General features: G+C 38.8%; 1 protein-coding gene across 1 annotated transcript; it reads right to left on the reverse strand.

The window, feature by feature from the left end:
- Positions 1-3,532: 3,532 nt before the first annotated feature.
- Positions 3,533-6,344, reverse strand: LOC140999724 (ninjurin-1). Its single transcript, XM_073470244.1, has 4 exons — positions 6,288-6,344; positions 5,070-5,304; positions 3,699-3,834; positions 3,533-3,617 (listed from the first exon to the last, which is right to left on the reverse strand). The coding sequence occupies exons 1-4, from the start codon at positions 6,342-6,344 to the stop codon at positions 3,533-3,535; spliced, it is 513 nt and encodes a 170-aa protein (XP_073326345.1).
- Positions 6,345-11,630: the final 5,286 nt, after the last annotated feature.

Below are 11,630 nucleotides of genomic sequence, written 5' to 3' on the forward strand. Positions count from 1 at the left end.
GAGACCGGTGATCTGGGTCTCTATCTGGATCCACAAACGCTTCACAGCACTAATGTGATGGCAGATCCTCGAAATCCATTCAGGAATCAAAGGTTGGAATCTTCACCCAACAACTCATAATTTCAACAGGCAGCCCATACAGACGTTACACTGTGACAAACTGCTGTAAAAATACAGGACATTTTGTACAGTAATGTACTGTTCTTCGTCAATACAGTTGAATACTGTAAATGTTGATGCCTTTGAAGAACAAAATATTAACTGCAAGCTACTGTACAATCTGACAGTATCATACAGTATTTTTCTGTTGCTTAAGTCCGCCCATAACTCATCTGTGCACAATGTTGTTGCATCAAGTCCCACCATCTCATTTAGCACACAGTCAACTAAGAGAAATTAAAAAATAGGTGTAAAATCTTATAGAACAGTGATTTTATTCAATATAGAAGCAAGAATGACAAGAAGAGGAAGAATTGAAGAAGATTTGGACCCTGCCTCTGACCAGGCAGCGACACCTGCTGCTGTCTTCCTGGCCTACAAGCGCCACACTGGACACCGCCATCCATCCTGCTCCTGTGGCTTTGGTTTACTTCACAGATTAGAGCCAAAAAGTGGATTGAAATGTGCACTAAAGTTATAGCTAACAGTTAGTTAAGTGGCTGCTTCCGTTTTATTATCCTGTGAGAAAGTACTTTAAAGATTGTCTGTGCCAAGTCATGAACAGCAATGTATATATATATAACTATAAATATATATAACTTATGACACAGAATGTGAATAGAGTGAAAAAGGGAAAATATATTGTTCAAAATTTCATCGGGTGTGTTGTAGCCAATCCCATTACCTTAAAAATGCCTGGATAGTGCCCTGATACCAATATTTGATACTGTGTCGGGACATTAACTGTAATTGTTGTCTGCATCAGTTACTGGTGACAAAGTAACAGTTGGATGATCAGCATTGAAAGCCATGTCATCAGTGAAGGCAACAGACCAAGCTTCATCACAGGGCTTGCAATAGTTTTCGCCACCTACTATGTTTTCAACTTGCAATACCAAGAAGCTACAAGGACACTGGAGTTTGTTCAAAGGTAAATCCTCTGCTAGTCTTAAACATTGTTATCTACCCCCCTTTCTCTCCCCTCTAATGTCAAATTAAAATGTAACAGAACTTTATTGGCATGACAGTAGATTTGTTTCTGTGGCCAAGGCAGTGCAGAACAAAATAAATGAATAAAGACTATACACATTACATGCTATTATATAGAGTGATACACCAAATAGATATACAGAGCATTATTAGGTTGCTCTCACATCTGCCATGTTTACCAATGAAGTAAATGTGAATCTCATATCAAAAGAGTGAGCTGCATTAGACTGCACTTAGGCTGCACTTCTACTATTTTCTCCACAGTATCTTCATTAGGTGTCATCAGATTCAGTATGGTTATGGTTTGGTATGATCATTATGGTATTTATTTTACATTCAAAATACTGTTCTGAAATCATTTAAGGATAGCATTTTAATGGGTATTTTGTCTAATGCCTCAAACCAAAGTTGAAATAAAGACGACTTGGATACTGTCATAATTGCAACAACTGGTCTGTTGTAATCATGTTTAGTGTCCCATAATGATAAATTAGTTTCTCAAATGGGATTGTTCTCATGATTCATGAGAAAACATCTTAGAATTTTTATTTGGTGAATGGGATGGGGTTTTGTATTAAGTGCAACAAATCTTTCCTTACCGTACTACATCTAATATCTTATATGCTTTCTCTGTTATTACATTTTTAGGCGCTTCATTGGTATAAACCCCCTAGAGGGGAACAAAGGCCAGCCAGGGGAAGATGGTGTCCAAGAAGACGGGGAAGCTTGTCCAGAAAAAGGCAGCAACTGTGAATCCCCACGTGGCCAACCTCATGGACTTGGGCAAAGGAATAGCCCTCACTGCAACCAGTCATTTTAAGGTAACAAGTCTCAGCATTGTGTTCTGTTCATTATAGTCAGGCAGAATAGTCAGAAGGCAGGGTACATTAAGTAAGGTATGCAAGTTGTTGAGAACCTGTTTGACATGATTAATTGTTCGTATGGAGTGTATTTTACAAGAATTTCATTGCTTGAAATTTGTAAGCTACTGAATGTGTTGGATGCAGTGGCCTTAATAAATAACAATAATACATTTATTTTATATAGGTACTCAAAGACACTTTACAGGTTAAAAAGCAGAATAATAGAAACAACACACTGAAAACACAAAAAGTCACAAATTATACATGCAGTTTTTAAAAAGGTGAGTTTTGGTGAGTGTTTTGAAGGTAGTGAGGTCTGATTTTGAATTGAATCCGTTGTGGGACAGGGAGCCAGTGGAGTTTCTGGAGGGGGGGGGTGATGTGGTCACGGGTGTGGGTGAGCAGGCGAGCAGCAGAGTTCTGGACGCATTGCAGTTTATTTAAGAGTTTAGATGGTGTGCCATAGGGGATGCTGTTGCAGTAGTCAAGTCTGGAAGTGATGAAGGTGTGGATCAGGTTTTCTGCAGCACAAAAGGAGAGTGATGAGCGGAGACGGGCTATGTTTTTGAGGTGGAAGAAGGCTGTTCTGGTGATTTGATTAATTCGTTGTTGAAAGGAGAGAAGATGACTTCAAGGTTAGGACTGTGTAGGGAGGGAGAGAGGGTGGAGTTGTCAATAGTGAGGCAGAAGTTGTTAGTGGTTTTGATGAGGGATTTGGGGCCGATGATGACCATGTCCAATTTGTCGCAGCTCAGTTGGAGGAAGTTAGATTGCATCCAGGATTTTATTTCAGTGAGGCAGTTGGATGTCATCAGCGTAACAGTGGAAGCGGAGACCAAGACGGCATATGATGTTGCCAAGTGGAAGCATGTAGAGGATGAAGAGGAGTGGACCAAGCACTGAACCCTGGGGGATGCCTTGGGACAGAGGAGCGGTGGAGGAGGTGCAGTTGTAACCTGCTGAATGAGGAATGGTGTTTTATGGATTGTATTGTACACAAATTCAATTACTTTAAATTTGTCAGTTAATGAATGTGTTGATACTGCATCGGCTTTAATAAAAGCCTAATGTAAGGCCATCTCTTGTCCAAGTCTTTCTATGCTAGCAATTTTCAGGGTTTTAATTTTGAACCATAAAATCTTTAAATCATTAGTTTCTAGCAGTGTTGTACTGTTAAGATCACATTCTACTGTACTTTAATGCATCTTACAGTAATAAACTGTTTATGGAGATTACGGTAGGAACACTAAAATAACAGTATAATGGCAACCAAACAGCTGATGATATTGTACTGTAAGCGTATATTCTATACAGCACAGTACTGTAATATTTTTTACAGTAATAAGCTGTTGTAGATTACAGCAGATACACTGTAGAATAACGGTAAACTACAGGTACATGTAGCTGCCAGTAGTTTACTGTAATGTAAAAGGGACATTTGTCACAGTGTAACCCTTAGATTTCAAGGTCTGAGGTAACACGTGAACAAGGCACTGTCTTATTTTGGTCCAAAGACTGGTCTAAATGCCACCAGTCATGTTAAGGTCGATGGGCAGGGGATGAATGTGAGGCTCTGGTATTGACATCACAGGCGAATCGAGTGACCTGAGAAGAAACAGGAGACAAAGGTCACAGAAGTTGCCAACAGTTACAGAGCGTACTGTATGTGTGCTCTGTATGGCCTACCTGACAGCATGTCCCTCAAATCCAAGTGCTGTGATGAAGATGTTGATGAGGACGGTGAAGAAGACAAAGACTGTTGCTACATTGTTCATCCTGTTCAACTTGGCATGTTTCCTCACATCATTCAGATCATACTTCACTGCTGGCACAGAATCACACAACAGCAAAAACAAAATTAGTGACATAATATGCTGATGAGCAAAAGAGACAAGAAGACATTAAAATAGGAGGAAGACATGACTGGAACTCTGAAACTTTAATTCAAAAGAGCCAGAGACTTATTATTGTTATTGTTATGCTCTATGCATTCACACTACTCAACTCAGCTGGATCAGGGTTAAACTATTAAACCATTGTAAAAACAAATATCTGGAGGCAGGCAAACACATCCACGTTTCTGAACTGCTCCAAACTGAAACCAACCTTTAAAACTATAAATAACGAATCAAAGTATTATTTAGGTGGAACCAACCTTTAAAACTATAAATAATGAATCAGAAAGTAGTATTTGGGTGGAATCAACCTTTAAAATTATACATAATGAGTTACAAAGTATTGGGTTGAATAAACCTTCAAAACTATAACAAAAAGTATTAAACTAGGGTTCTGAAACTGTGGTCGTGAAAGTGCAGCCTCCTCTACTGCAGGAACGTAGTATTTCTGGTCTCTTGGGCAGCTGTTGCTCAGAAGGTAAAGTCACCAATCACAGGGTTGCCGGTGACAAAGTGACAAAGTGTCTCGGGCAGACTCTCCATGGTGCCAAATAAGTTCAGTCCATTTATGCGAAGCTCAGCTAACTGGCAACCAGCAAGAAAGCAAATAAGCATATTTTATGAAGTATCACACTATTCATTTTACAATGAACGTGACTAATACTTTTACTCAAAATGAAAGCTTACATTGGGAAAGAAGTGGCTGTAAAATGGTGGATAATATTAGATTTTATCCACCAAATATTATATATTTTATTATTTATTTATTAGATTTTAGCGTCACAACCCCTGATAACATTTGGAAAGTCTAGATAAGTGACACATTTAAATCAATTTATTGCTATTCAAGTTAGTGGAGAGCTTAACTGGAAGTTTGCCAGTTTACTGCACTGTGGGGGGTAAAGTGAAGCAGTGTTACAGCTGCTTCTTCCACAATGTAAACATAAGGGAAAAAATCTTTTTGGCATCATGAAGTTGTCGTTACACAGTTTGGCCACTATGTCAGACTGGCTTCAAAGCTTGGTGCTCTTCCTTGGGGTTTGGGTCATGCTCCACTGAGGAGCTGTCTCAGGACCTTTTGAGATCAAAAGTATGTATTTGAAGTGCAAGAAAGATGGAGAAGGAGGACAGATAACAATGGTGAGATAAAAAAGTCACTTGCCGATGAAGACGAGCAGCAGCCCCACTATGACCTGCAACGTGATGGACAGAGACAGCAGGACAATGAGGGGGATGTAGAAACGGTATCGAGGCCCCACATAGAGAACGGTCTTCATCTGGGACGAGTTGGCCATCAGCAAGGCAACGTCCAGCATACTCTGAGCTGCACTCTTCTTAGTGGCGTAGTGATTCAAGTTGATGGGGCGATACACTTTTCCAGAGGGGGCTGTCAGTGCCTGTGAGTGTAGACAGGATAGGTTAGGTCCGAGAAAAAATGGACCTTTGGGGTCCTGTTGAAATACAAATTCACACAGGTGCTATATTACAGCCACTGTTGCACACACATGTTATTCTTTGGTTCCAGGTCACAGGTCTGATTGCTCTCTGCACGTGACACATGCTTTATTCCAATCACAGCCAGGTGTTGTGTATTTTGTTACTATGGACTCTATGTACTCAGTTGTGGCTGTAAGAGAAGAGGGAGTGCCAGGTGATGACTCACCTGGACTAAAGAGAGAGAGCAAGAGAATCAACATTTCCCAACATGCCCTGACAATTTGTTACATCAACTGAACAATGCATGTGCAGGGAGGCTGACTGTCACTGAGCGGGAGGTGTTTGCAGTGTGGTCGGTTATACTACAGCCTGAGGAGAGGTAAACTGTTGTTCTGGGCGGAAAAATCATCCTAGCTTCACCTCCTCCTGCACCACTGAGAGAAAGCTGTCGTATTTGTTCGGACTACATCAGAGGCAAAGGCTTTTCTCAGGGCTTTGCCCAATCCTGTAGACAAGACGTCACACCTGGGTGCAACTCTCTCCCAGTCAACAAGCTCTCATTCATCTCTCTGCACAGCTGACAGACTTCGTAAGAATCTAAGAGTTACGTCATTACTGACATTCCCCTAAACAGACACAAGAGCAGTGGTTCCCAACCTGGGAGTCTGGACCTTAACAAGGGCTCACAAGGCAAATCTGAGAAGCTGTAAGACTTTCCTCTTTTTCAGACTTTTCTCTGTTGAGAATTACACGTCTAAAAGAACAGGGAAACAAACAATGCACCTTTTATTATCTTAGAAGAAAGTTGTCAGTTTGATTCTCCTAAACTCTTTCTGCTCAAACAGCCTGGGTTAAAACCTTTTAATGAAATAAGAGTGCAGAACAGAACAGAATAGAATAGAATAAGAGTCAAGAAAGAGGGCTTGTCAGTCTGTTGGCTTACCTCTATGTCTCCCAGTTTATTCAGAGCTATGCCCTCTCCATTCGATCTGCGTTCCATGTCCACTATCCCCTCTTTGATAACTCCACAGCAGCTATCAGGACGCTGTCCTTCTGCGTTGGATGTGTTGAAGATGAGCTGAGATGTAGTCTCAGAGCTCACTGTTGTACTAACCAAAGAGAGAGTCAAGGGAGAAGACGGGACCAACCAGTCAGACAACTCCTCCAATTACATTAAGAAAAACCCCTCCCACTATGAATCCAGCATGCTGAGAGGTGTATGTTCATGTTTTAAGGGTTTCAGTTTCTTCCCAGAGTGAAGAACGTAAATATTTATAATTCTGTTTCCTCCATGTGTGCACTTACAAAATACTCAGTATCATAAAATACTGCTTGACATGATATTTCAATAATAATAAGAATACTGTACACCTTTGATTTGGAAGCACACACATCTTTCAGTTCTTATGCCATTTATACGGCAACAGATTTGGCCTGTTTCATTGGACTCACATGTACAGTCGCGGTCGTGGAGTTTCCATCCAGAAATATAAAGAACATACTTGTTAAGAACATGTATATCATGGCAGTCTTCAGTTCCAATGATTTCCACAGCTCTCATGTTTCTGTGATGAATGAGTGGAACACAAACTACTTGTCACAAAAACATTCATGAAGTTTGGTTCAGTAATGAATTTATTATAGGTCTTCTGAAAATGTGACCAAATCAGATATACACAAGATACTGTAGTATCTTCAATATTTCTTTCATGTATTTTTATGATCATTTACATTGTCCAGTAGAGGCCACTGTACTCCATGTTACAAAAAGTTTTACACATCTTCTTTGAATCACTAATTAATTTAAGTGCCAATCCACATTTGTGTAATTTGAACATAAGTGCAACAAACGTTCCAAAAAGAAAAGTCTTCTGTACAAATTGTGCAAATATTACCTTCAATAGTAAACTTCTGACAAGTACATTGATTTCAAAGGATAGGCCCACATATTACCTGTTTGAAAATGCACTTAGACTATTTTGCTTTTGTTGAAGGCAGAATAATTAAGTATTAGTCCAAGTTGTAATAATGTCAGCTGTAGAGTGCTCTTGTAACACTTTGTTCTAATGGGGCCAGGAAAACAGGCTATTTACAGTATTTATAGTGAGAGCAGCCTTTATACATAATTATTCTGTCATTTAGGGTTATACTAGACCCCACGGTGCTGCTAGACCCTAGACAAGACATTTTGGCATATCAGAAAAGCACAGCACAGTTGTAGCACTTATATTGAGATATGCGAGGACTAGTCCCTGATGTTAGGCAAGGAACCTAAAAAAGAAGGAATTACATTACATTAAACATTACATCACTGAATCTTGCTTTGGGGCCAGACCATGGTGACAACTGTATTGAAGTCTATGGGAGATGCATAGAGAAACACACTAAAACCCAACATATCTGTGTTGTATGATTGCTGATGAAGAAATGCTAAAATTCAGTGGTTTACCTCTTCTCTGAAGTGTGTTCTTTCATGTTCTGGAGGAGTTTCTTCATCAGAAATCATACAACATAGATATGTTGGGTTTTAGTTCTAAGTGCTGTATCGTAGGCAACTGGACGTGTTTCAGTTTGTTGAAGACGTTTCACTTCTCATCCAAGAGCCTTCTTCAGTTCTAACTAACTGAAGGGGAATTGCAGGCTTTTAAACTCTGTGTGGGAGTGTCCTTACAGAGTCATTAAGGACACGTGAGTATGAACGCAATCTGGTATGAACAGACTTTCCATTTCCACAGCAGAAAGCTTCTTCTCTGTATGGCAAAGGACGGCAAGTCCACCTTTAAATCTGAAAAACAAAAATGTGTCTGCAAACTAAATAAATGTTAAAATAATGGAAATTGTGTGAACTGTGAAAAGAGCTACATGTACACATGGATCAGTGAGTAGGAATGGGAGAATTCAGCAGTAACACATAAGAAGCTTTGCTACATCATGAATGTACAAACAGCTGTGCCGAAGGCAGCACAGACATTCATGTGTTCATGATATACCACAGCTTCTCATGTGTTATTGCTTTTATACAACAGGACTACATTCTTGTTAAAAAAAAACCCATCACAATCTCGTTTAACTATTCAATTTGAAATGATATTGATTTTAGTAAACTCTGCCAAGAAAAGCTCGTTGCTATGGAATTTCAAATGGTGAACATATTTCCTGGCGGAACACCAATGATGTCCAATAGGGTTTGTAACTGTAAGTGAAAGTACAGTCAGCAGCGCAATGATACTGTACTACTACAGGTTATTTAACTATTTGTATATATATATCAAATCAAATCAAATATATATATATATATATATATATATATATATATATATATATATATATATATATATATATATATATATATATATATATATATATCAAATATATGCAGTTTAGAATGCCTCTCTGCATATCACAAAGTGCGGGCGTATACCTGCTGTATAAATATGATTTTGCTAACACAAAAAACTGCCTGGCAACAACACCATGGTTTCTGACTGCTTCTCTTCAATTGACTTCACACAACGGAGACACTCAGCAGTTTCGAACATGGTGCTGTTCTGCACAAGGAGGTCTTGCGGGGACTCGCTATAAGTCAAAACAACATACTGTGCGCCTTCACTCCTTGACAAACACAAAAATAACTTTTGTTTACACTTTAAGGGGTATTCATTCAAGACTGACATGACATGTCATGAAACTGTCATAACCATGACATAATAATAATTGTATTTATATGGCATTTTTCATCATAAGTGCTCATCATAACAAAATAATATAAGATTTATACAAATACATAGGCTACAGACTAACATTTAAAAATACACATTCAAAAAATAATACATTAGTTTAAAACCAATATTGAAAAGACAAGTTTTTAGTCACAATCTGAAAGTATGACATGACACATGAAGGAATCTGACAGTTGTCATGAATTGTCATTTTTTGTTAGGGTTAGCTATTTGTTTTTGTTTTTTACCCCAAACCCTAACCTGTCATCATCTGTGCCTAACCGGAGCCCTACTTTGCATTAAAAATGACTTATGTAATTGACCGAATGACACTTAATGACAACAGTCAAGATTCCTTCATGTGTCATGTCAGGGTTATGAACACCCCTTCAAGTAAAGTGTTACCAACTGTTCGGTTATAATAGCAGAATGAGAACTTAAAGAATCACACTTGTCATTAAAACAAAGTGACAAATTTTCCATTTACAAAAATCCAGCTATAACATCTATTCACATATATGTACCAGGAAAAAACAGAGCTGCTTGCACCTTTTATGAACTGATATCTATTACACATTAAACAGCTGCCTTATGTGAATGTATCTTCTGAACAGAATCCTTTCTTTTAATGACCTTCCTACCTCATGAAGAACTTTCCCTATCTCTTCGTCACCAATGTCTTTTACAGTTGCATTGAAAGTAGATTGCCCTATTTGGCTGACAAGGTCCCTTGACAGGAACTGTGGACCAGGTCTTCCATGTACTACTGACACGGCAATCATCTTGCCTGCCACATAGTACTCATCTTCCCTGACCTCTGCTCCTGTTAAATGCAGAGCAAAATAAAATGATTGAAACATCATTCAACAAGCACAACATCCCAGAATGAAATGTATTCAGAATGAAGTGAAATGTATTACTGCAAAAACAATCCATGCAAATCATTACATTACCTGAATTGTACACAAGGCAGCAGCTCTCAGCAGGTCCAGCAAATATGGGACAATGAAGAGACTGTTCATCAGAAGAGTCAGAAACTCTCATTTTGGCCCACCTGTATCAAGTCCTTCTTCAGTTTCAGTTTGACCTATGTAAGATGGATACTTCATATATCCAGGAAGACAAATTGTTGGATGCAACATCCAACCAAAAGGCACAAGACTGACACAGAATAGACACAAAATAGGCATAGGAGGCAAAGAAATAGGCACAAAATATACTACAAGCTTAAACCTGCATTATCTGCGAACTTCACCAACATGTCCTTGGTGTCAGAGTATGTGCCACGATTGAATCCTCTGACAGCTCCATCCCAGATGTCTGACCGACAGATGTTCAATGTGCTAAAACTCTTGCGGTCAATGTCAAGTGCCAGATTTCCAATGACTTCCGGTGCTGTTACACATGACTGCTCCCTATAACACAGAGAAGCAATCAGTGAAGCACCAAGGGCTATGTAAATGATATGAAAGCTAGCTAGGCATGTCACCACACAGCACTTCTACTCAGAATATTTACTGTACTCGATATACAGTGTGAAGTCTTGAATTTCAGCATCAATGGAGTCTTCATCATCCTCAATAACAACAGGCTTATACACATTTGTGTATGCTCTGTAAAATAAACACACACATAGGCTATGTACAGTAAGCACACTTTGTCAAACAGAACACAAAAACTTGAATTTGAGGGAAAACTTACCGATAACATGTAGTGTCCATTGCAACAGCTCTTGATATACTAAAGACATCATCAGGAGGTACAATCTGAAAAACAGGAAAACTGAATCAGTGTAAAATAAACACCTCAACATAATTGACATTTGTGCAAAATAGCACTGATTTATAAAATAAAATCTTAATTAAGTTCATCCAGAGAAGAAGTGGAAGATCGGATTTATGTTGCAATCATGTATAAAAGTATGTATTTCTTTTTCAGCTATGATCTAAATTTACATACATCAGCAACTGTCCTGTTCTCAGAAAACAAGGCACCAAATCTAATCCAACATTCATGAGTCACTTTAATTCACTCACTCTCTGTTTAACCGCTCAAACTCCACCCCAATAAATTAATGTACTGTGTAATTCTATACATGCTACTGATACCTCCTCTCAATCAAAATACATTAGAACTCAAAACTGATATAACACACACACACACACACACACACACACACACACACACACACACACACACACACACACACACACACACACACACAGAGGAGAAAATAACAGACAAAGTGAGGTAGTAGTCACAGCAATTTAATATTATTACTGGAGCTGGTGTATCAACCATCAAAGGTGTCCAAATTCAACATAGTCACTGAAATAGGGAGGAATACCACATTATACTGTAACTGAGCACATCACGATAGCATTTGAAACATACAGTGATGGATATAAACCCTTTTAGAAGTCAGTTTATCCTAACAAAAGTACTTGGTGTACTGTCCGACACGGGTTCTAATGACTGAAAATAGAAACCCAAACATCACACTAGCACTTAACTTATGCAGATCAAAATCTACACTGAATTACAGCATCTGACATGAAAATGGGGTG

This window comes from Pagrus major, chromosome 7 (assembly GCF_040436345.1).
Source record: "Pagrus major chromosome 7, Pma_NU_1.0".
Classification (NCBI taxonomy): Eukaryota; Metazoa; Chordata; class Actinopteri; order Spariformes; family Sparidae; genus Pagrus; species Pagrus major.